Below are 27,779 nucleotides of genomic sequence, written 5' to 3'. Positions count from 1 at the left end.
CCCCCCCCGCTTTGCGGTCGCCCCGTCCCACCCATCCTATACTGCTGCCGCCACCCAGAAAACCCCTTCTCTTTATTTTTATGCAGCCAGCAGCCTCCAGCCTCCAGCCTCCCAGCCACCTCTCCCACCCATCCAACATTGTTGCTGCCCAAACCACCCCTTTTTCCTGTTGTTCCAACCCTCCCACCATGTTGTTGTCGTCCAGGACAGCAAGGGAACACCTATTTCCTGCTAGTCCACCGCTACCCACCACAATGCCTCACTGCCACTATCCAGGATAGCAATCATACTTGTTGTCCTTGCATTTTCATAGCTCCCCCTCGCTACCACCAGCATTCATTTGTTGCCGCCACACCCTTCAGCCATTCCGATCAACCTCATCAACCTTCACTGTCTTGGGATACACTTTAGTGATGTTTTTTAGTGTCTTGTTATTGTATTTTCCCTTTCAAGCGTGTTGGTTGTAATCGTTTATTTGCTTTTAGTAATATTATTTGTTTTTCTACTGTGGTTTGAGTTTGGGTTAACTCCTATATCAATGACTAGCATGAATGAAAAAGAAAATGAAAATAAAGCTAGTAATTTTATACAACAATGGACTAACAAATCATATTGAATGATTTAAGACTAACAAAGATATATTTCACTTCCCTAAAAACAATTATGTTCACTGCTTATGACTATGCCCTTTAGTTATATAATTATTAAAACATCTCCTGATTTAAACTTATTGTACATAGCTAGATATGTTTATAATTAATAAATGCTCATGTCAGTTCAAAAGTTCAACAGGCGTTTTGTTATTTTTTATTTTAAACCATAAAATACAATTATTTATTCCATTAAGCAGTGAGCTCATCAGTTATTATGACCACAATTGTTTAAAAGTAGAGGCGCATACTGGGAGCATTGTCATAAATTTTAGATTCATAGCTAAATAAAAGATTTCTCTATATATGAATTATCTATGTTGTTTATTAAAGGCTTTGTAGTTCATTTTGATAATTTAAATTGGGCATGCCTTTATATTAATATATTTTGATGGATTGATTAGAGGATTTTGTTGCATAAAGCGTACTGTTCTGATGATCTCGGCAGGCCAATTTTTTACTTACTCGAATTTGATTGGTGAAGTTAGGGCAGATGTTGATAATAATTGTCTAAATTGACTCTCCTTCCTTGTAATGTATCATGCTTAATAGAGAAGGGTCAAAATAGGGTGTGATATTTTCTGAGTTTCAAACTAATAAGAATTATCCATGAATATTTAAATGAATATCGATTTTGCTAATTAACAATAATTTTACCAAAAAAATACTTATATTATCAATGACTGTAGCAAAAATAAGAGATTGAAGACACACCTGCATGCATATTAGTTGAGAGTCCCCTTGCACCTGAATATGCTTAAAACCTTTCATGTGAGCATATTTCATCCCCAAAATTAAGGCACGGTATTCTGCCACATTATTTGTTGCAATGCCCAAGCCTTCACGAATACAAGAAACCTTAATCCAAAAGATTAAGAACTTGGCCATCAGGAAAACTTTAATTCATAATTAATATGACAATAAATTACTAGTGCTATTGGATTGGATAGTAAACAAATGCAAAAAATGCCTACCAAACTCCCATCTCCATTGCGTAGGACTGCTGCAGCACCAGCCTTCCCAGGATTTCCTTTAGAAGAACCATCAAATTCAAGGATGCAGCTTATCTGTATATGCGAGGAAAATTAATTATAAAAAATTAAAATTTTAATCGCTACTTGGCTTTTTAAGAATGAAATATTAATATAAGTCATCAAGATGATAATAATTATCATCACCATCATGAAAAAAATCAAATGCACAAAACGAATATCTATATTAAAATCCCAATAACAAGTTCTAATATATATACAAGAATCAATGTTCACAAAAAAACATAGCAGTGTTAGTAACCAGACTGTCTATTTATCTCAATCATATGGAATTGGGTTAGTTTTATGATTTGTCTTTAACATCCACTCTCGGATGGGTGCTCTCATCATTTTGGAAAGATATCTTTGAATGGTTGAGAATTAAAATAGATTTTAGCTAAATAAATATGACATTGGGAACTGCAAAAGGATGATGATCTACATTAAATTTAACTATTAAAAAAAGTGGATAAATAGAATATGATGTTTGTATAAAAGCTTTTATTCTATTGCATTTTAACTTTGTAGCTATTACAGGATAATATATGTAAAGAGAAGTGTTATCAAAGCGCAAAGTAAAATGCAATGTTCAAGGTTTTATCGTAGCTTCAAAGAGCAAAGAGCGAAGAGCGAAGCAAAATGACATTTTTATTAACTAAAGGGTAAGTAGGATATATAGAAGTTGTTGATATGCATGCATCCATGGACCAAATGAGCCCACCAATTGTTTAGGAAACCAGGGGGCCAACTGCCACATTTGAGGCGAGAATTACTCTCCCTAAATTATCCATTATTATGATTAATTTCTTTCCTTCTTTTCATATGTTTTTTGAATTTCCCTTCAACAGTATTAAGGTTAGTCTGAGCTGTGTATATACTTGTTATTTGCTTCTATTAGAACAAATGAAAAACTAGAGAGTTTTTCCTCTAAGAAAGTTTCTCTGAAATTCCACATGATATAACAGCTAGGAATAGCCCTATATTTCTATTTCAGTCGTGGAATACTCCCTGCAAGCTCTCCTCAACTTCCTACCTGCCAAATCCCTCCTTGTGCTTGTAATAACCAAAATTTGAAAACCACGTAAAATTCAGTAAATTTTAAAAGTATCCTAAATTTCACACCATAAATTGTTTTTATAAAATTCTACGCATGAAAATGATCAATTTCATATAAAACACAATATATTAATTATGTTTTTATTGGGAGATAAAATTTAGAAGTTAGAAGTATAATTAAATTAATTAAAAGCTTAATTAATTCTAATCTTCTACCTGATCTGCATGATTACTGTTCCCAACAGTCATTCACACGATTTTTAGTGCTAATTTTATTCGAATGCCCTATAGTGCTTTCGATTCCTCTTCTATTTCTTGGTTTCATTCGCATGAAACCCCTCCCTCACTTCACTCGCTCGTCTGAAAAATCCCGCAAGTTCCCACTTGAAGCTACGCTTAGGCCATTGTAGTATGTAGCGCGAACCAAGCGGCACCAAGGAAGCCGCAACTCACAATAAGGGCATCAAAGGAGGAATTGGTAAGTGTGAAACCTTGTTTCACATTATTCTAGGGATTCCATTCCTTCCTCACACCTTCATTTTGACGAAGGTCTTGATTTTGTGCAATTTTTTGTTTCCAATAGTCGTAGCAGCAATCAAAATTTTGTAGGAAGTGTCGAACTTGGTTTGCGAGCTTTTGTAATAGCTTTAGCACAAAATCAGCAAAGGGGAAGGGAGGATTGAGGTGTTAGGAAGGAGAAGTTTAGGCGGATCGGAAAAAGGTTGGGTTATACCGAGAAGCTCGTTTGAGGTATGAGTTGGCATTTAAGACATGTTTTGTGTTGATGCACAGAATGAACCAATTTTTATGAAACCCTAGGTTGCCTAAGAATTTTAGGTTGTTTACACAACACGTCGAGCTCAAGGCAAGCGTGAGGGAGCTTGTCATAGGCTGCTCCAAAAAAGTCAGGTGAAATACTCTTATGCTAACGTATGAGAAATAATATTCTATAGGTTTTCATATGATCCTCGTTTGACACGGATGCATTTAAAAATTTCTGCATATAACATATGAATATCTGCACTAAATGTATGAATGTAAGCTAAATTCTTCCTATGATACATTTGATGTTATTATGTTATGATCATGTTATGATATATATACATATGTATATGATATTAATTATCTGTAGGTATTCATTTATTATGATTCATATATGTAATATATGAAATGTTATGAATGTTTGCTACACATATCATACCTTAAGAAATGTCACAAGGAATGTAATGAGTAGACTATTACATGAGTGTTTGCAAGTACGTTATGCAAGGATGTATAACTTATAAATTTAAAATTATAACTTATAAGTTTAATTAAATAAATTAAAGTTTATTTAAACCTTAATTATTTCCTTAATCACGTATCTCTGTCGGCCAACTTTTGAAAGTATTTAAAGTTTAGTTTAATATGTATATAATTTAGTTTTTTGAAAAATAGTATTTTGACTTTGAAAAATGAGACCGTATATATCACATATATTTAATATTTTAAGTAATCGAGCGCAACCCTACAAACAATACGCTCATCCAGAAAAATAAGCACATTACTTGAAAAAGGGGCTCAATTACATAAACTAAAGAATTTATGACATTCATATGATCTGTGAACATTTTATGTGTGACCGACAAGTTCTCTTACCTAATGCAAGGATTAAATAGAATTTATTTTTATGTGGGTTCCAAGTTCCTATAGAGAACAAACCCGTATAGTTAATTATATCATAAACGACCGATGTCACTTGAGAAAACTCTCGATAATGATCAGGGCACTAGTCTTCAAAAATTCAATGTTTAGATTTTCATGATAGGACGCGAAAAATCAAGTGAGAAAGGACTAAATGGGAGTAGTAATTTCAGGAATCCAAAAGAAGGAAAATATAGGGGACGTCACAGATCCTGAGGAGAACCCCCAGTGACTTCCCAAGTTATCCTACTGTCTGACTGCGTTTTGGAGACGATATTATTTTTGTTCAAATCCTGCCAATTTTATTATTTGGGACTTACACTTGGTTCAAATCCTGCCAATTTTATTATTTGGGACTTATATTTGCATAATATGAGGGTTTACGTCGTACCGAACGACAACCTCAGAACCTACAGAAAGTTAGGACTTATGATGCACAACATGGTTGTGCAGGGGGACTAAAGAGGGCGTGAGGATTTACGTCACGTTGGGCGAGCTACCTCGAAGTCCAATGAATTGTTATTTTTTAAAACCTAAGGAATTGTTTAGTAGGAGTAGATTCATTCATATGTTGAGTCTCTTGAAATTGTTCTTCACTTCCTTGCCTCGTCGTGCTGCCACCAAGCTTGCTCCGAGCTTCGAGCTCCGTAACGCAGCGACTCTGGGTTTAGAGTTTTATTTGTGAGCATGTAAATTTGTTTGTTCGGTGGCCCATCGTAGTGTACCTCCTAAACAACCAGCCTATTGTTCTCTACCCTAAAGGTCTTGCAAGTTTTGTAGGAAAACATAACGGTAGAGGTGCAGTAAAAATACAGTAAAATGTAAAAAACACAATAAAGAAAATAAAATGCATGTGTGTACCTGGGATTCCTGCCGTTGCTGCAAAAGGGTTAGTATTATAAATATATCATGCATATCTGTACAAAGAATTGAATAACAACATAAAGAAAAAACAAATATGTAGAGCAAACTGGGTGGCACACATGTGGAAAATTGAGGCGGGAGGTATAAGAATTCAAGCTCGGGCTAGGCTCAAATTTATCCCGAATGATTCCATAGGCAACCATCGGTCCTCGACGTATATAAAGCCCAACAGTCAATTAAAAATTTCCAACAAAACAATCAAAGGAGAGCAATTTTTGACCCAATGCAGGTAACTGACAAGAGGACATTAAAATTATATTATTCAAAGTTCATAGTTTATCATGCATGTAAGCTAAATAGATTTTTATTTAGCAAGCAAAAGTATTGATATTGTGAAGAATGCATTTGTTTTGTTATTATATTTATATATTTTGAAAATTACGAGTCGATTACATTGACGGGCTAGAATTACTAGCAATCTAGGTTCATTCTGCATTCTCATTGCTAGTCTAGTGCCGGTGAATAATATTGTCATTCTGCATTCTAGTGTCAATCTAGGTTCATTCTGCATTCTCATTGCATTGTCTAGTGCCGGTGAAAAATTACGAGTCGAAAGCAAGGTTCATTGCTAGTCTAGTGCCGGTGAATAATATTGTCATTCTGCATTCTCATCAGGTCCTTGGGTCAGATGATGCAATATTATTCTGCTTTATTAGCAGATGCCTTTATCATCATCGCCCTTGAACCCCGAACCGTCCAACTTATAGGCCTGCTTGGTGATTCACCTATCTCTACCCTATATGCACTTATATTAGAATATATGCACATAAACTAAGTCGCGAAGAAAAGAAAAGAAACGAAAATGAATCAAAGAGAAAAGAGAGAATGTGGACTTAATTCCCAAAATCAGTGGACTAGGGGAAGTGGAACAACTTAGTGGATCAGCTTAAAAAAAGAAAGGTGCTTAAATTTTCTCAAAATAGTAATCAAGTGAGACTCAAAAAAATAAGCAAAGGTCCCCCAAAACTCTGAAACTGTAAGCAAAAGCCCCTAGTCGCAGCTCCAAAACAGTGGGCAAAAGTCCACAAAACCAACACCAAACCGTAAACAAAAGCCCCATAACCGCAGTCCCAAAGCAGTGTAACCAACCCAAAAGAAAACTGTGTTTAAAGGCTCCAAAATCAGCATTTATTCAACCCCAAAAATAGTGTTTAACCAGCACAAAGAACAGTGTTTAAAGACTCCAAAATCAGCACTTATTCAAACCCAAAAAACAGTGTAGCCAGCCCAAAAACAGTGTTTAAAGGCTCCAAAATCAGCACTTATTCAACCCCAAAAAACAGTGTAACCAGCCTCAAAAATAGTGTTTAAAGGCTCCAAAATCAGCACTTAATCAACCCAAAAAACAGTGTGTAACCAGCCCAAAAATAGTGTTTAAAGGCTCCAAAATCAGCACTTAATCAACCCAAAAAACAGTGTGTAACCAGCCCAAAAATAGTGTTTAAAGGCTCCAAAATCAACACTTAATCAACCCAAAAACAGTGTGTAACCAGCCCCAAAAACTGTTTAAAGGCTTCAAAATAAGCACTTATTCAACCCCCAAAATAGTGTGTAACCAGCCCAAAAAAAGTGTTTAAAGACCCCAAAACCAGTACTTATTCAACCCAAAAACAATGTGTAACCAGCCCAAAAACAGTGTTTAAAGGCCCAAAAGTCAATACTTATTCAACCCTCAAAAATAGTGTGTAACCGGCCCAAAAACAGCGTTTAAAGGCTCCAAAATCTGTACTTATTCAGCCCTAAAAAACATTGTGTAACCAGTCCAAAAAACAGTGTTTAAAGGCTCCAAAATCAGTACTTATCCACCCCAAAAAAATTGTGTAACCAGCCCAAAAACAGTGTTTAAAGGCCTCAAAATCAGCACTTAAATGGGACACAAAATCTGCATTTAAAGGCTCAAAAACAGTAAGCAAATCAGTACTTAATGGGGCACAAAATCTGCATTTAAATGCTCCAAAATAGTAAGCCAATCAGGACTTAAATGAGACACAATTTGCATTTAAAGGCTCCAAAACAGTAAGCCAATCAGCACTTAAATGGGCACAAAATCTGCATTTAAAGGCTCCAAAACAGTAAGCAAATTAGCACTTAAATGGGACACAATCTATATTTAAAGGCTCCAAAACAGTAAGCCAATCAACACTTATTCAACCCCAAAAAGCTACATTTAAACCTTCTCCAAACAATTTATAGTATGCAGCGAAAGAATTCATTTGCCACATATGCAAATATTCAAGTTCCAAGTATGGGGCATGTAAACTCATAAGAACTAGACGGTATGTATGCATGCAAGTGAAAACCTTGTGTTAAACAAGTAAATGCATCAAAATCGTGTGGCATATATGAAAATACTCCAAGCCTTTATTCACTTACTTAAAAGCAAAAGAGGTGGAATATATGTAGTAAAACTTGAGATTTACGTGTTAGACATATAGATACATAAGAAGTTGAGGTATGAACGTAAACAACAAAATCTAGGTGCTAGATATGCAAACATATATGAATCGAGTGGTATGTATGTAAGAATTGAAGTTTGGGTGTTGGAAACGTAAATACATATGAATTGCATATTTCATTCCTCGTACCCATTTTTGTGGAATCTCTTAAGTATCGCAAACGTCAAAGCTTTCAGATTTTCTTTTTCTTTTAAAACACTTTCAAAGTTTGCATAAAGTCGAACCAACTGAATTCCTCATTCACATAAAGCCAAGTCAAATATATTTTCAATTTGCATAAAGTCGAACCAACTGAATTCCTCATTCACATAAAGCCAAGCCAAATATATTTCCGATTTGCATAAAGTCGAACCGTCAGAGTCTCAGATTTTTAATAAAAAATCAGGCCTTTGGAGCATTTAATCACACTGCAATTTAAGCCTACTCTTGGCTTAACACTCAGCATCTCATAAGTCTATGTTACTTGACCACTAGACTAATTTGATTTCTGTAAAATTAAATGTTGAAATTACCCTTTGTCAATTTTTTTTTTTTGGATTTATGAATATCCAAAGAATAAAGATAGCAGTGCCTAAGACAAGTATTACTTCTACTTTATCGAGCCCAAAGATGAAAGGAAAATGAAATAATCACATTTAACCTCAAAAGGAAAATCACTCATGAAATCTATCATCTAACCGAATAATCATTTAACCTCAAAGGAAAATCACTCATGAAATCTATCATCTAACCGCCACCTCTATATAAAAATATTGCTCTTTAAAAAAGTTATCCACCTTTATGATACGTGTAACTTGAAATCTTTAAAATATAATAGTAAAACTCACTTCTCTTTTAACTTTACCTCGGTCTAAAATAAGTAGAGGATTGATGCTCACGGTTCGCAGAATAGTAAGGTGGGAGGCTTGGATCTCTAATGACGTGAGGCTCAAAGTTACCGTATAGGGATTTTGGGTAGTTGAAGGAACAAGAAAAAAAGCAGCAGGATTTGGTGAGCAAGAGGGTTGTATCGAGAAAGAAGCAGCAGTGGTTTTGACTGCTATGGAGTCGTACAAGAAAAAAAATGATGACTTGCTGCTGTGTGAAGGCGAGCCGAGCGGGAGATTAAATAGTTTCCATGCTTGTCCCGGGCCTAATTGGAATGTCCTAATGCTCCATTAAAACGATAATGGGTGGTTTATTTTGAAATTTCAAATTTCAAATTACGTCGCATTATTGGCTCAACCTGGTATGACTGACCCGTGTACAGCCCAAATCGGACCCAGGCTGAGCTTGAACATGCCTCCTTTAATCAATTCTTTATGCGTATCGATTTTCGTGTCAATTGCTCGCACACGGAAACATAGCAACATGTGTAAAATCGACGTTCCGAACGCGCTTGTCTGGTCCGTTCCGTCATCCAGGGTCATCCGGATGAGTTCGTCGACGGTCGGGCTAATTTAAGTTAACATCGTGCACGGTGCTGTGAATGTGTAAATTGTAGCGCTCGTGAGTGTTCGAGTCACAAAGGGTTTCCCTATGGCTAGTTCTATCCTTATAGGAACTCAACTTGTTTCATATGTCAGTTTTAGTCAACTCAACGAAATGTCGATGATTTGGAACCGCCCATACGAGAATCAAAGAAGTAAAAAAATGGTTTGAATTTCTAAATGATGTGGGTCTCAGTACTAGTCCTCAAGGAGGGTCAAACAGGGAAAAACCTATAGCTAAACCCTATGCTCTAAAAAGAGAGAAGGAAAGACCTCACCAAAATTGAGGTCAACAATCCCCCACACATTTACTGTTCCAACCAACCTCTCCCCTCACTTAACAATGCATGCAGCGGTTGGATTGGATCGTCGGGCTTGGATTTTTGGGGAACGAGATATATGTCGAGATTCCCTCTCCTATTACTTCTTTCATGCAAATTTTCGGCTCAAGTATTGTAGCAAGAGATGAATAGGGAGGGGCGAGTGGCCACCTAGAAGCTGAAGCTTGCAGTTCAGGCTTCGGGAATGAAAATGAAAGGTACGAAACTGATTTTAGCAACATTGAGACATTCATTTCCTTCCTCATGTTTCTTTTTCAATGTTTGCCTTTATTTTCACGCATTTTTCTTTTCAAGTAGCCGTCGGAGGTGTCAAACTTGTGTAAGAAGTTCATAAGTGATTTGTGAATTTCCGTAAGATTTTTAGCATGAAATCAACGAGGGGGAAAGAAGTTTTGAGGTTTTAGGGAGAGTTGGGAATAAGATTAGGAGAATTGAAAGGGTAGATTTATGACAAGAAGCCGGTTTTAGGTATTTTTTGGGCAAATAAGTTATGTTTTTGATTAAATCACGATAAGAGCTAGAATTTTATGACTCCTACAATGCTTATGAATTCTCAGGTTGTTTATAAAAGGCGGCAAGCTCGAAACAAGGGTGGGCAAACTCGTCGTAGTATTGCTCTCTCAAGTCAGATGAAATAATCTTGTATTAATTTAATAAAACAAACTTACTGTAAGATTTATGTGATTATGTATTTGACGCGTTGCATTTAGACTGCTTGCATATTGTGGATGAATATATGCTTGGAATATATGAATATCAGTTGATTTCTTTTATGATATATGCGAAGCAACTATGTCATGATATATATGACCATGTTTATGAAATTATTATCAGCAGATATTCATTTACTATGACTCATGCATGTGATGAATGAAATGTCTATAAATATTTGCTACAGTTATTATGCTTTAAGAAATATCACAAAAAATATTATGGGTAGAATATTATATGAGTGCTTGCAAGTATGTTATACAATAATGTAGTATTCCTGACTTCTGATGCTCAAGCAACAATGAAATTCTGGAATCTTTTTATCAGGCGGTGATAAAATATGGGAAACTATTGGTATTAGGAGGGCTATTGACAACCGCCATGTTAGAGGGGTCCAATCTTTATGGATAGTTTATATGGCATTTGGGGCAGGATGACGACCCTAATAACAGAACATGAAAATAGTTAAGACCTACCCATTTATAAGTGATATTACTATGAAATGACATTGCTATTAGTACATACGATAAAAAACATATGGGCATGCTTATAAACATGTTTTTTATTATATTTATAATTTCATGCTTGTAATTATACATTTTTTACACGAAAGTCGTGATTTCTATACCACAAAACCTTTTTTCATTTTCTCAACTATGCTAGCATGTTGTGTGTAGCATTTACAGTTTCTTATGAGCATGCACATGTTTTTTATCTGTGTATAAAATCTTATTTTAACATTGATTATTTCTCTAAATTCGTTGTTGCTCAACCTACATTATTGCTTTCCAGGTAGGGAATGAGAATTAGAGTGAGTAGTCAAATGTGACTTGTACAGCTTTTGCACGATATTTTTGAGAGCATGTATATATATTTTGGGTACATATTATCATTATTTTGAATTTAGTTGCTTTGTATAGTTTATATATTTTGAGGATATGATTTTTCACGTTTCCGAGTATGAATATGAATAATTTGTAAAATGCAATGTAACATGTACTTTGTTGCAATTTAATTAGACTAGTTCAGCACTAACTGTGTCTTGATTTTGCAAAACATGATGAGAATTGTTGAGAATTTAGTCTGACCGAATTGTTCGTCTGTATTGCACCTCAGCCGACCCATAAATGTGGGGCCAGTTGGGTTGTGACAGTCCACCTACCTTTCCTAATAACAATCAACCTATCTCATTTGTTTATGATTTTCTAATAATAAATTATTTTTTCCTAGTTGTTATATCTCTAATGCTCCTCAATTAACACACCACACTTCTTGTATGCACTAAATTTTAGCTAAAATCTTTGCTCTATAATCATTCCTTTAATGATGTTTGATCAAATCAACACTAGTTCGTCGCTTGTCCTTCAAATCTAGTTTTTTAATGATGACTCGGCCATATTATTTTTGTTGTACAGTTTTTTATATCTGATGAGAATTGACATTTGGACCATTAATATAATAAGCTAAGAAAACATAAATATGGATATTTGAAGCATTTAATGAATACATATATCAATTGATTGAATACATAGGGACTGATTTTGAATAAATCTTTAACCTTGGCATCATACTCATGTTGTGTGTATGCAATTGCAACTAACTAGACAACACTTCAAGGCTTATGGCAATAATGGCAGCGTTGGTCCTTCTTAAAATTTTTCCTTGGATGACGCATAAAAATCTATGTTCAGTATTAGGAAATATATTTCTAATAGCCTCACCTAACCTTTATTTATGACTGAAATGAAAGTCGATAAAAAATTTCAGAACCAAGAAATTCAACAAATTTTATAAAAAACTCATGCATTTTTTCCTAAATTCGGACTCAACCATTTCAAAAGCAATAGTGAAAAAGACAATTATTACCATCTAGAGAATTTGATGATAATAACGCGCCTAAATATTTTGACTTCAATGAGTTGCTGAGTAATAACAAAGACTTGATCCTCCAAACTCATAAAAGTTTCTCCTGGATGGGATTCTTTGGTCGGACTCTGCTAAGTCCTTCAACAAGTCTTTGGATGTCTTTTTTAATTCTTAGCATAAATTCACATTCATTGCACCTAATAGAATATTGAACCCTATTTTATCTCTGGGTTATGCAAGAATTTTATTGATTTATAGATAATCAGAAGAACTGAGATTTAAGTAAAGAAAAGAAAATCCACTATAATGCTAATAAATACATATTATAAAATAAAGAATTTGTAGCCCTTGGCTCACACTGAAATTTCTATTTATAAATTAAGATCCAAGCTTGGACTTATAATGCTAATAAATACATATTATAAAATAAAGAATTTGTAGCCCTTGGCTCACACTGAAATTTCTATTTATAAATTAAGATCCAAGCTCTTGAGCGCTACAAGGAAAAACTAAAGAATGAGTTGTACATGTGTGCCTCCCAAAACCCTTGGACTAAAGAATGAGTTGTACATGTGTGCCTCCCAAAAACAAACTTGGACTTATAAAACAAGTTTGTCATTAGATGTAGAGGATTTGCTAGGTCTAGAAGAGAATGGACTGAGTGTCTTCTCTAGGCATAGACAGCTACTTAGGCTAAATTGGTGTAATGTGTTAAATGGCTGTCTTGGGCGGGTTTTTTATAAGCTTGTTGGATGTTTCAACCCTAGTTGACCAGTGAATCAGCCTTGTTCCTGACAAGTTGATGCCCTAAATGTAGTTGGGGAGTCCTTGTCACACCCTAACTAATAGAGGCCGAGAATTTGGTCAGACCAACTTTCACCGGCACTCATCCTTGACTTTTATAATCAAAACTCAGTTGATGATGAATTAGTCTAACTGAATCGTCACAACATACATGATACATTGCATTTTATATACATACTTGAAAGCATGGAAATCATAAATGCAGAATATGAAAATTATACAGAGCTAGTAGATCCAATATAATAAAAAATAAATATGTACTTAAAATATATGTATAAAGCTTCCAAAAGTATCGTGCAAAAGCTGTACAAAGGCACACTTGGCTACTCAGCCCGATATTTGTTGCCCCTACCTGGAAGGCAACAAAGAAGAATGAACAACAACGAGCTCAAAAAAATAATCAAGGCAAACATAAGATTTTATACATGAAAAAGAAACGTGCATGCTCGTATGAAACTATACATGTCGAGAACATGAAAAAAGAACGTTTAGGTAGTATAAAAATTAACTATAGTGTAACATGTAGGTCGTAAACATGAAATCATAAATAAAAGCAGATCCATAGTATATTATTGTAGCAATGTCATTTCATAACATATCATAGTAATGTCACTTGTTTAATGTATAGGGTTCAACTATTTCCATATTATTTCATCATGGGTCTTCATCCTACCCCAAAGATCATATAAACTATCGATAAAGGTTGGGTTTCCCCCAACATAGCAGTTATCGATATCCCCCTGATACTCATGGTTCTCAAACGTTCTGTCACCACCTAATTCCAACAATTCCCAGAATTTCGTCTCCGTATAAATATCAAGCGTCACGAATATTATATCTCTGCATAGTGTACTTACAAGCAATCATGTAATAGTTTACCCCCCCTAATATTTCTTGTGACATTTAAATTATTGTTACTGTATCAAGCATAAGGAATTACATGTATCATAGACATAACGCATACTAAATGAATACATGCAGGCAATTAATATCATAAGATTAATCACCTGTATCATACCATGACATAAGTATCGTAAGAAAAGTAAACATGTATTAATACATTCAATTGCAGGTATCAATTTGCAATATGCAGAAATTCTAAATGCATCTACGTCAAAATAAAAATCATATAAAACCTATAGAAGAGTATTTTTTTTAAATTAGCACAAAATTATTTCATTTGACTTAATGACGTAGCCCTAAGTCGAGTATTCACGCGCTCATCTCGAAACCTGGGGCACGGCTTGTCACATCTTATAGACAACCTGGGGCACGTAGATAATATAGAATTTCATAAATTTTGGTTCAAAACATGAATTAACCCAACACATGCATTAAATATCAAAACATATCTTAAAAGGTCTTTATGGCATAAATTTGTTTTTCCAAAAACATCAAATTTCTTTCCAACACTTTCAAACACTTTAATCTTCACTTTCCCCTCACAAATTTTGTGTTAAAACCAGTACAAAAGCTCGCAAAAGACTTTACGTTTCTGACACAAGTTCAGCGCCTCTGACGACAGCCAGAAACGACAAAAACACAAAAAACGAAACAAATGTCAAAACGGAAGTGTGAAGAAGAAAATGAAAGCTTCAAATATCGTGAAAGAGATATTCACACTTACAAAAATTGCCCTAGAGCCCTAAATTGTGAACTGCGGCTTCAGGACTGCCGCTCAGTTCACTACTTGCTCATAGCCACAGTACCCAAGTGCACTTTTGTGCAGAATTTTGTTGCAAACGACGAGACCGCAAGGGAGAGGGGAAGGGAATCAGGAGAGAAGAGAAGGAATTTCGAGAGAGGGGAAGGGAATCTAGAGAGGGGAGAAGGAATTTCGAGAGAGGGCGAAGTTCACCGGCCCTATTCAACCGAACGAAGGAAATAAAATGCGTGGGAGGTCGGTTGGCTATAGTAACAAAGGATTAGGAAGAATTAATTAGGGATTAATTAGGTAAATTAATATATAACTTTGAAATTTTATATCTTCCAATCCATTAACAATTCATGATGGTGCTTTATATAAAATTGATCGATTTCTTGAGTGGAATTTAATGATATCATTTCGATAAAATTTTGAGAGATGAAATTTTGGATTCTTTTTCCATTTTGTCGAACTTTACCTGATTTCTTGAAATTTGGGTGTTGCATTCCTCTTGAAACCTAACTAGCGAGTCTTCTTGAAACCCAATTGTTGAGTTCATATCAATATTCTTCTTTTAGGTGAGTCCACCCTTAAGGTATACATATTTATATATAGGTATGTTACTATAAATCATATTTTAAAATATTCATGAGATTGAATCATCATTAATTTTCAAAAATTTATAAAATAAGAGATTGTATAAGATTACAATAACTTTGTTGGCAATATCAAGTGTTAATAGTATGCTTAATATGCAGAATATCAAAAATATTCCAAATATGATATTTATTTTTCTTGTATTACAAATTAACTTACGAAAATTGAAGTATCTCATCGAGACAATTTTCATTATTTCTACCTTCTCAAGATATTGTTTGTTTAAAAACCTAATAAAATTATCAATTTCCTAATTAGATACACACCATTAAACTAAAAAACTCAAAAATCAATCGATTAAACTTAAATATTATTTTTAGCTTGAAAGAATTCCCCCCATTCAAGCCTAAAACTCAAAGCCACAAAAAATCATATTCTTAACCTGAGTTCCTAGCTTCCCTCTTCTTCTACTCTTCTTGTTCCTTCTTCTTATTCTTCTTCTTCTTCTTCTTCTTCCTCCTCCTCCTCTTCTTGTATCGTCTCTGTTTTACTCGAGAGCTCCTCCTGCTCTCTTTATATTCAGCTCCAGTTCCAAGTTAAGGGAAATATATAAGCACGAAAAACATGGATGAATGCTAAGAGATAGGTATTAGGTATAAATAAATATATAGAAATTATAATATAAACTAATATTCCATCACAGAGGGGGCATGCTTTGCCTGTGTTGGAATAATTAGGAATTCCTACAGTAAGTTTACAGAATAAAAACTACAGGAAATTATTTAATTATTGTTAATATACTAAACCATTTATATATGTACCATAAAGATGAAAATAAAATATAATATTTTATTTAAAAAAAATGGTTCGGACTTGTGATATGTGAAAAATAGCGTATAACTCTTTGAGGGAAAAATTTTCTTGTAGCCTTTTGTGAAATTTTGAGGTATTGCATGCTAGGCACAAGGGAATCTCGTGTAAACATTTTTTTGCCAAAGCGATGAATCTCAAAGAAGACATTACGTGGCCATATATAGTATCCCTTTGCAAGAGAAGTACCCAATATCTCCATTATAAGAAAATAAAAATGAATATTCAAACAGAAAAACATAAAAAACCAGAAAATAAGCAAGATGTTGAGTTACTCGAAAGGACTGCATGAAAGCATGAAGAAAATAACTACAATCATACTACAATAGAATAACTCACAGGTTTACAGCTTATGGGCTGTGCCTCAATGACAGGGATTGATTTACAGAGTTTGTTTGCTAGCGCAGGTGATGCATCACCGGAACCAGCGGTTCCCTGTAGAAAAATCACCAATATGTGAGGAAGAGATGTAAATACAGAAAAAATTGGAATGAACAGAACATATTTACTGGAAAACATGCGCAGAAAAGAAAGTTGTTGCACATTCACTTTCTTCCTTGATCATATTCTTCAAGTTTTTAAATTTAAAAAATAAAACATAATCGGCTTAACATCATTCTTCCTAATTCGATTGTTCTCAAGGTGCTTTCATTGATGAAAAAGGTACTTCAGAATGCTACTCATGAATTTATCCATTTTATCATCAACAAAGAAAGATTCACTCAATTGCAAGGATGACATTGAATAAAGCTTTTCATAGTTGCAAAGGGGAATTTGTTCCGGAAGCCCTAATGGGATAGTTCTTCCAGCATAAATTTATATCTTGGATCAAGAAATACTTGATGCATTTCTAAATTCTCAACTTCTTGTCAAAGGAGAGCTTGGTAAACAGTTTTAAGTGCCACAAAGGTTTAAGAAGGTTCCTCTCTCATCTCTCCATTTTATTACCATTGGGAATGTGCTTCACAAGATGCTTAAAGTTGCAACAAAAGATGGTTGGATTGAATGTTCCAAATGTGGCAAAAGAGGAACATTTATTAATAGTAATCAACTTGTTCATCATATTGCCTCCTCTCAAACTACCATTCTCAATTATTTAGTTTCTTTTTTTAATTTATATTCAAAATTATAAAAATAAAGGATTATTTATTGTTAAAAGGCTTGCTCTCTTGAATATCTCCCTTTCAAATATTCAAGTCGGCTCTTATGATCTGAAGCTTTGCAGAAACACTTTTTGAAACCAGTCATTGAGAAAGACAAAAAGAAAACTCTAATCTAGGAAGAATAAATTGCTATCCAATAGGTTGGCAGATTATCCTAATTAACAGTGTGTCATCACCAATCCCTCTTTACTATTTGTTAACCTACACATGAACCACAAGATAGTACAATCAAACCCAGTCGAAATCAACATTAATGGCAGTCATTAAACACAATATTGTACAAACTTAATTGAATAGCTCAATTACAGTCAAAATTGTTGAAGGGTTGTCAGCTTTGCAGGATGAACTCTGCAAATCAAAAGCACCGAAAATGCCCAAACTTCTTACATTGTCAAATAACCACCAACAAAGACAAAGGATTTTGGACATCACGTAATGATGAGCAAATATTACCTGTTTTCCAAAATGAACAATGCCGATGTTCAAAGAGAAGAAATCTTGAGGAGAACATATCTATTACCTTATACATCACACAAAAGTGAAATGAAAAAAATGTATGCACACAAGGAGACAACACAAAATTCAAGAGTCACAAGATTGATGAATTGTGAATTCGTTTCACAAATTTATTTACATTCTGAGTTGGCTCTTTATGTTGACCTCGATATGAAATTTGATCATGTTCAAAATGTGTGCAGTAACAAGATTGATGTCGGAGTTAACCCAAAATCCGATCAGAAAGCAAATTTTATTACGCCAAAAGCAGCTGGGTTACAAACAAGACTCAATATAGAAAAGGAAAAACAACACAGCATGAATCTCCAGTTAGGGCGAGGTGGAACAGCCGAGGGAATGGTGGTGAGGGAGCTAAGATAGGTAGCGAATGGTTGGGTGGGGTTATGCGGGCTAGCCAACGAAATAAGGAGTGGGAAGGGTTGTTGCTGGTGTAAAAGGGGGGTGCGGACTGGCAGCTAAAGCAGGGAGACAGAAAGTCAGTTGGTTGAATAACAAGGAAAGTCGGCAGAGGGTTGGAAAGCAGTGAAGAGGAGGGTGCAGGCTGACGACAATAGGATGAGTGCATGGACAACAGTGACAACAAGGGGTGCAAGAGAAGCGGCAGCACTGCGGTAGGAGTGCAGAGGGAATAACAATGAGCAGGTGAGGTGGACAGGATGTAGGGATCAAGGAGATAACCACCACCTCGGAGCAAGATACAGCGAAGCACCTGCCCTCGGATACAGCCATAGCAGGGAGAAAAGCTGACGACAAAAAACCTAAACATCAAAATTGAACCCTAAAATAAAAAATAACATATTTATAATAGAGAATAACTGGGAGGGGAAAATCCTACCCACTTGGTTGAACCCCCCAAGCTTCTGCTGAACGGGTTCAACCGACACAGCTCTCCAACCCTCACATTAGTCTCCCAGGGTTGGCGGAGCTTCGACTTCCCTACCCTCTTGGTTGAACCCCCCCAAGCTTCTGCTGAACAGGTTCAACCGACACAGCTCTCCAGCCCCAACATTAGTCTCCCAGGGTTGGCGGAGCTTCGACTTCATTTGTCGAAAATTTTATCTGATCATTGAAAGTAGTAGAACCATTATAATCTCCCGGAGTTGGGGTCTTCGAATACGGTCCCAAAAGCACCTGGATCTTGATGTCGACTGCACTATCACCCAAAACACTGGAGGAGTTTTCTCCACTAAATGGCATGCATCCATATTGATCCAATCTTTTGGAGGTACATCACTAAACTGAACTGAACTGGGTCTGCGCGTACGACATATATGGCTGACTCATCCTAAAGTAACCCATGGTTGGCTCAATCTAATATAAAGTGAGAATAATTTGAGCCTCTCAAACAATGGTGGTCATGGAAGTTAGGTATCGATGGTGATGTTTTGAAATGCACTCTGCCGTAACTACCTCATGTCTGGAATCGGTGTCTCAGCCCTATCATCCTCTGTCGTAGCCAAAATTAGTCTCTGACGTTGCTCTACTAGTAAGGGCACTTATGATCTCAGGCTTCGTCGAATGAAGAAGAACGACGTGTCTTCCCTCCTTAATGAAGGGGTATGTGTTTTTGAATTTATCGTTCTATGTCTCTTACAATCTAATTGCCACGATCTCCCAAGCAAAAGGTGCCAGACATATATGGGTGCTATATCGCACCACATCTGATCCTGCAGCTAGCTCCTAATCAAAAACTCCACTAGGCACCTCCGGTTGATGTTGGCCCTATTCTCTTAATTCAATCACATCAGAGAACATAGTTGGGAATGCCTCTGAGTCATTAGGTTAAATTTCTCCACTATCTACGTAGATGTTACATTCTTGTTGCATCCTCCACTGATGAGAATGCATACATTCTCGTTCACAATGCAACAGGTGTAAAATATGTTATGGTAGAGCCAGTGTAGATCCCTGTATCATCAGTTTATAGAACCCATCAAACCAACAACATCTCGCCCTCATCCAGTGAAAGATGATACAACTCACTATGCTCCTCAGCTGTCTCCTCCTCGCTATCCTCCTCCACGGCGCCCTGTTTGGTAAAAGACACGACTCGACTTGTTGGGCAGCTGAAGGTGATGTGCCCAAATCCATGGCCTCTAAAATATGTTCGGGCGAGAGTTGGAGTAGGTTTCCTACTTTTCTCGGGCTTCTTCTCACATGGGTGGCTTTGTCCTTATCCAGACCAGTTTTCTCAACTCTCTGAGACATGCTCAAGTTGTTTTCTTCAACTACGGTTGGCTGCCTGAATAATAGTGATTGCCTGCTCTGTTTTTGTTGTCTCTCCACATCCATGGCTAAGGTCTAAACATCTCGCAGAGACCAAAGGCTATAGTTGAACAATGTTGTTGATAGCAAACTTCAAATGCCCCAGATATTGGGCTATGGAATGCTCTTCTAGCTCGACCAACTCACACTTCATTCGTAACGGTCAAACTACGTTGTAAACTCTTCCACTGGTTGGTATCTCTGTTGTAAGTGGAGTCTAAAAAGCATATCTTGGCCGTAATAAGGATGCAAGTATTTTCTCCGCATCACCTTCCTCTTCTCTCACTTAGTAACCATGTTACTGCCTTCTCTCATTCTCAGCCTCTGCAAGTTTTCCCACCAAAAGAAGAAGCTCTTTCTCAATTTGATAGCAGCAAGCTTACTTTTATCCTCTGACACTTCTTTGTACTCGAAGATCCTCTCAATTGATTGTTGTCATTTGATGAAATCATTGGGATCCATACCTCCATCGAACTCTGGTAGGTCTTCTTTGATGCCAAAATCCTTGTGTCCTCCGTATACAACCTCCTCTCTCGGCCTCCGCTGATATTGAATTCCAAAGCTTTGGGGTCTGTCTTTCTCATCACTTGAGATATCCCTATGGAAGGGATTCAAATACCCTCTCTCCCCTTCGACTCTCCATATCACGATCGAGGGTAACATCCTCCCGGATTCCATCATCCATCTCTGCAAACTACTCTTGAAGACAATAGCACTCTCGTTGTATCTCTTCTTGGGTAGGCTCGGGCCTGTATCTCCTTGATAATATGGTTAGGGTTGGGATTTTGGGAGTGGAAAAGACATTTGGTGATAACAATTTTTTACTTTTTTTCGGAGATGGTTTGGGTATTGTGAATGCTAGAAATCCCTAAGATGGATGATTAAGCTAGCTCTGATACTAATTGATATCGGAGTTAACTCAAACCCCAATTGAAAAGCAGATTTTATTACACTGAAAGCAACCGGGTTCCAAACAAGACTCAAAATCATAAAAAAAAAAACACAGCATGAATCTCCAGCAAGGGCATTCAAAATAAAAAATAAAAATAAAAAAAAAACACAGCATGAATCTCCAGCAAGGGCAAGGCGGAACAGCCAGGGGAATGGTGGTGAGGGAGCTAGGATAGATAGCAGGGGGCTGAGGGGGGTTATGCGGGCTGACGGCTGAAATAGGGAGTGGAGAGGGTTGTTGCAGGTGTATAAGGGGGGTGCGGACTGACAGCTAAAGCAGAGCGTGGGGAGGGTCTTTGCGAGTATAGGAAGGCAAGCCGGTAAAGGGTTGCAGAGCGATGAAGAGGATTATGCATGTAGAAAACAACCAGGTGAGTGCGGGGAGAGCAGCGACAATCAACGGTGCAATAGATGCGGCAATGGGATAGGAGTGCAGGGGGAATAATAGCGAGCTGATGGTGTTGAAGGGAGGAGGGTCGACAATCAACGGTGCAAGAGATGCGTCAATGGGATAGGAGTGCAGGGGGAATATAATAGCGAGCTGATGGTGTTGAAGGGAGGAGGGTAAAGGAGATAACAACCACTTCAGAGTAGGATACAGCCGGAACACTGTTTGTCCTTAGATACAACCCTAGCTAGGAGAAATGTCGAAAGCAAAAGATCAAAAACATCAAAACTGAACCCTTAAAAAAATAACCTATTTATAATAGACGATAACTAGGAGGGGAAAATCCCTCCCCTTGGTGACAGCCCTAACCCAGGTAGGGTTCAGCGGCCCCAACCCCCATTATCCTGAATCAGTTCAGCACTCCAGCCCCGCGTCACCTATAGAAAGAATATAATATATTTAAATTAATAATCATAATTCAAATAAATAATTAATTTTTTTTTTATTTTTACATACCTTAAAAAAAGATAATAATTTGGATTATACTTGATTTCAGGAGGAATCATCTTAAATGGTACAGAAGCAATTCTCTGTTCTTAAGTGACAAATTGTCCTCAATGACTTTTTGAAATGTCGCGAGATTGTCTCCATTAAACGTTGAATTCATTCAACAACCACTCTTAAGTGTTCATTATGCGACAAAATTAGCATAATTATTATAAGTCGTTCCTCCACAAGCAACCATTTTGAATCTTTCTTAAGACCTTTATTCTTCATCATAGTTGATCAATTCAAGAAAACTTGAGGTTTCATTCTATATATTTCAACGCATCGAGCTAAATGCCTCGCAATACTTCAATTATGTACTCGTGACCTTGAAGACATTCAACATGGTTCTTTGGTAAAATAACATTTATTATAATCATCAACTCACGTAAGACTAATTGCTAGCTCAAATTCTTCTTCAAATTCACTTTCAACATCTGAAACTGGATCCATTTGTTTTTCACCTAAAATAGAAAATTTTCAACGATGTAAATTATCAAATACGACAGCAACAACAAAACTTTTAACCCACTAAGTGGGGTTGGCTACATAAATCATTTTTCAACAGCAACAACAAAACTTTTAACCCAGTAAGTGGGGTTAGCTACATAAATCATTTTTCTCCATTGCATATTATTTAAATTATCAAACAATATAATTGAAAAATGTCAATTCTCATATGCTTTGATATAACCATGGAATCTATCATTTTTACATCAAAAAAGCTCATTCACCAATTATCATGATTCATATACAAGCATTACCATGATTCATATCCAATCAAAATACCACAACTCTTCATAACATTATCAAGTAAATTGTATTATTTCCTTCATTATGCATTCACAATGAGTAAGTTGCTACCAACATTAACGAATAAGCTCACAACAATATCAGATAAATTATAATATTTTCTTTAATATGCATTGCACAACAATATTAAGTTTCAAATAACAAATCATATTACCATAATCAATTCACCAACACATCAACTCAAGCTTGTACAATAAAAAACTAAAATGAAATAAAAGTGCAGCATCATCATAACCCAAAATAATAAAATATTCTACAACATAAATGAGATAAAAGAAAACTAGTATTCTTAGAAATACATGACACACTGTCTAACAAAAAACATAAGATGACACAAAAGTACAACATCATCATAACCCATAGTAATAAATTGTTCTACAGCATAAAGAAATGGTAGAAAGCTAGTCTTCAAAATATGTAGCACACCGACTAACACAAATATATAAGAAAATGATGGCTCCTAAGATTCATCATGATAAGCAAGTCATTTCAAATAAAGAATCCAGTCTTTCATTCTGCTATCAGGCATATGAAGAAGCATTTTCATCTATATTGCATCATCTTGAAACTTTCGTAAAGATTTCAAGTAGCAAACACCATCTAAATCTTCTATTGAATTGCTAAATTTCATACATTCGAGCAATCATGATTCAGATTTTCAATTGAAGGTCCAACTGACGTGCACATTATTTTCGATCATATCAACCATTCTTTTTGAACTTCCATTTAATACATGGAGAGTAGAGGCAATAACATCTGAAATAGTTATCTTTTTTAGCACATTTTTTAAGTAATTTGCTCTTAAGTGCATAATCATCATTCTTCTGCATATTCATGGATTCCTCTACAAGCCTTGCATCACATTCTCCGGCCTCTTTTTCTTCCTCCGTGTCTGAAGCAATTTTGGCTGAAGTTGCAATTTCCAATGCAATTGTGTCACGATAAATACGACAACGAGACTCATACATTGGGCGTCTTTTTCTTTTTTGAAATGTCCTAGCATTTTTATTGACCTACATATTGTTAAATCACAAGTATAATTGATAAAATTTACAATTAATAAATATAAATTTTAGATAAAATATAAGATGAAATAAATACCTTCAATAACTTGAACCAAACATTTTTAGATGCAATCACTAGACCTGTTGTTGCGTTATAACCAATTATGTTGTTGCGTTATAACCAATTTCACTCTTTCTTAACAAATTTGATAACTCTCTCCAATGAGATCTAAGTATATTAAACTTATTTCTCAGTTGTCGATGGAAAGTAAAGCGTGCACCCTTACCTCTGATTTGAGCGAAATCAAAAACAAACATGATTAATTACACGCACAACAAATAGGAGATGAATCAGAGAAGTTGACAGAGCGATCGATGTCACTAGATGAGCCAAATCGTGCGAGCAAGGGTTGCTTCGGGCTTGATTCGAATTTGTAACAAATAGGAGATGAATCAGAAAAGTTGAAAGAGCGATCGATGTCACTAGACGAGCCAAATCGAGCGAGCAAGGGTTGCTTCGGGCTTGATTCGAATTTGTGGGAGAGTATAAAGTCACTTTTCAAGGCAATCAACCGACGTATGTGAGCTGACCTTCATTCAAAAGAGGATACGCGCAATGTTGAGGATGATGGCAGACTTCTGTGCGTCAATGAGCTGAGCCTAAAGCAACGGTTGAAGCATTTAAGAGGAAGCACGCCATAATGAGGTGATTTCAATTCAGGGCTTCATTGCACATGTGATGTCAAGGACGAGGATGAGAGGCAAATAAAGGCCCTATTCTCGAAAGCAAGGAGACCATAGGCTATTGTGGATTCTGCTCTTGGAAGCATAAGCAGGAGGATAGAGGAGCGAGCCTTTGCGAGCGCATAAGAAAAAGGAGAGAGAGGAAGGATTTAGACGAAGCTGCAGATGTATGAAGCCAAAGAACTATCACATGTGATCGAGCCAAGCAAGCCAAAAGAAGAAATGCAAATATCTCATACCACAGAATTCTAATGCATTTACATATCTAACAACTATACTTTCATTTACATGCATAATACTTAAAGGTTTAGTATTATATTAAAAATAGAATTACCACTTAATTTTTAAAACTAGTCTTATCAACATAAAGTCTAGGTGTTATCAACATAAAGAATCCCACTACCATATGATTCCTAGGGCGTTCATTGGAAAGTAAACGTGAGCATGCATTTACATATTACATAAATAGCCAAATTGTCCTATAAACATTAAGTACGAACAATTACATAGATAGCATTTAGAACCTTTCTACATGAAGTACGGATAACTACATAGATAGCACTTGAAGCATTGCTAAATAAAAAACTATCACGAACTTGAAACAATTTTATAGATAGCACTCAAAACATTGTTGCTTCCAACAGTCGCACACATTTAAAATAATTACTTAGATAGCACTTGAAATATTGCTACATGCAAAACTAGCACCCAAACGAAGCAATTACATAGATAGCCGTGAAACATTTACGTAGATAGCAATTGAAAATTGTTACATGCAAAACTAGCATCAATTGAAGGCCACAACTTCATGCGACATATTGGTTAATGTAGATTGACTTTTAATCTAATTGATCAATTTTCAATATTTAATTTTTTGTCGTATGAATTTTTCATACATACAAACATCAATCTAAAATCCAAGTCAATATGATTTATGCCTCCACTTTAAATTCTTGTTATGATTGATTTAATTTCAATTATAGAACTATTTATTAGGTTCAGCTAATATGGTTAAAACCCAATTCTTCAATATTTGAGAACGTCATTGGCTTACCACTACTAATAGGCTAACTAGTAGGGGATTGCAAATCATTGGATGACCTACTAAGCATTCAAGAATAAGGGACAATAGTTCCATCTAGGCCAAAGTGACATCATATGTGACAATATCCATAAAATACTTTTAGAGACTATTATGGTCTACCCTATTTGCATAATCAGCATGCAAACAATCATCATGCATGCATCGCTACGATTGATATTTTGTCCGAAATCTTAATTTAAATGCACATTTTTAGCTAAATATTCTTTTAAACTTGGCCATACTACTTTCATTGAGTACATTAAAATATTAGTATAGCCTATTAATTGCATTTTTAATCCTCCGCGTCATATTCTCTAGACTAAATCCTCTTCGACCAGTCATACTCTTCTTCCCAAGTCTAATCTTACCATGATCATGTTTTCTTAATGATGCTACTCACTTCCATAGTTGTACTCTTTTGGTTATAAAATTATCCCAATCAGGTCATAACTTTTCACAGACATAACATAGCTTAGTCATGCTCTTTTCGCTAAGTCATTCTCTAGTGAAGTCAAGCCCTTTTGACCTTACTTCTTCCTAGCTATTCCTTTCTTCAGCAACAATATATAGATGAACTTTTTGGCTTCAAGCATAAACATTACTCAGACTATTCTTTCCCTCTCAGAGTAGATAATCTCTACATGAACCTACCTTGCACTTTGAACATTTGGAACTTTTTCCAAAAAAAATATAACATTTTTATCCTTCCAAGTATTTGTACAACATTCAGACACTTTAATTTTGACTTTGAATGTTGACGAATCTCAGCTCTTGCTTTTATATATAGTTGCATTTGCATGTACATGATAGTTACATGGATTAATTGAGAAACATCACTTTACTATTAGGGCTTTACCTATTGATAATAAGCTAATTATTATAGTAAGCTAATTATTATTATTGAGTGATACTCGAATCAACTTTACCTATTGATAATAAGCTAATTATTATTATTGAGTGATACTCGAATCAATACTTAAAATTGCCTCATTTATACCCAAATATCATATGATTGTCTATGAATACAAATAATCCAAGGAATATCATCTTAATAGATCTTTTATTTAAATTAATTTAAAAAATCTAATATGAAAATGGTGAACCTTAATTTAACTGGATTCCTTAAAATGCGCTATTTGATAGTCCGCCACAATTAAATGAGGTAACCTTTATTGCACAGAGACTTTTAGACACATTTTTGTGCTATTTGATAGATCATAACCCTTTAATTATTTAGCTTAGGCATTGTTGAGTCAAAAAATGTTTGGGAGTCACGGCCAAGGAATAGAGCACGTAAGATGAGTAAAAGAAGGGAATGAACCGTAGAGCATAGTGTCTAGGGATTTCTTCATAAAAGAATTCCCTATATATAGGTATGGGAGATACCCTATATATACAATTACCTTTTATGCCCTCTTGCTATACAAAGGAACTCAGGGGTACTAAAATAATTTACATGATACATTATGCATACGAACTTTTCACTAATGGGGTGTCCCCTCATTTACTCGATTAGCTCCCATTCGTTTGTCTCTTAGTCGGACGAACCGTGTGATAACGGTATGCGCTCTTCTCATTTGGCTTCACTGGTGTTCTCATCACATTTCATTGGTCTGCTTTTCCCCGCTCGGCAGATATCTTTCACTCGACTGGCTGTGTGGATGTCCTTTGTTCGACCTTGAGGTCAGTCGGCTCGTCATATGGTCGAGCGACCCAATGGTATTTTGTGACGACCTTCGAATTTTGAGTGTCGACTATCTAAATAATCTGATTTGGCTCCCCCGACCAACTCTGACACATCTCAACGACGGGCACACCTCATTTGTCGTATTTCATATCCTTGCATGGAGATTCGTTTTGCCTTGATCTAGTCATACAAATATAGCTCACCAACTTTTATTGTTTTTTGAAAGTCACAACTCTTATGAAAACAAGAAAGTTAATCACTTCATTAATTGTCGTTTCAATCAGCATTTAGTAATTAAATTTTCTAGATTTCGATTCGCTGCCACTCTATAAATAGCTTTTAGTTGTCATGACTGGTATTTCTACTTTGTTTAGAGCCTTGATCATTCTTCTTGGGGATGCACTGATGGCGAGTGAAAGGAAAGGGCGTTAGTTGTCATGACTGGTATTTTTACTTTGTTTAGAGCCTTGATCATTCTTTTTGGGGATGCACTGATGGCGAGTGAAAGGAAAGGG

At 35.8% G+C, this 27,779-nt stretch overlaps 1 protein-coding gene across 5 annotated transcripts in view; it reads right to left on the bottom strand.

Moving 5' to 3' along the window:
• LOC110019743 overlaps nt 1–27,779 on the bottom strand; it is a 61,151-nt gene that overhangs the window by 4,094 nt on the left and 29,278 nt on the right. For all 5 annotated transcript variants that reach the window (XM_020717544.1, XM_020717547.1, XM_020717545.1 and 2 more), the window contains 3 exons: nt 16,443–16,538; nt 1,625–1,717; nt 1,365–1,508 (listed from right to left, as the gene is read on the bottom strand). In XM_020717544.1, coding sequence (XP_020573203.1) covers nt 1,365–1,508; nt 1,625–1,717; nt 16,443–16,538 — 333 coding nt within the window. The remainder of the gene's footprint in view (nt 1–1,364; nt 1,509–1,624; nt 1,718–16,442; nt 16,539–27,779) is intronic.

This window comes from Phalaenopsis equestris, unplaced genomic scaffold (genome assembly GCF_001263595.1).
Source record: "Phalaenopsis equestris unplaced genomic scaffold, ASM126359v1 Scaffold000076, whole genome shotgun sequence".
NCBI lineage: Eukaryota > Viridiplantae > Streptophyta > Magnoliopsida > Asparagales > Orchidaceae > Phalaenopsis > Phalaenopsis equestris.
This window is presented reverse-complemented; position numbering and strand designations above follow the sequence as displayed.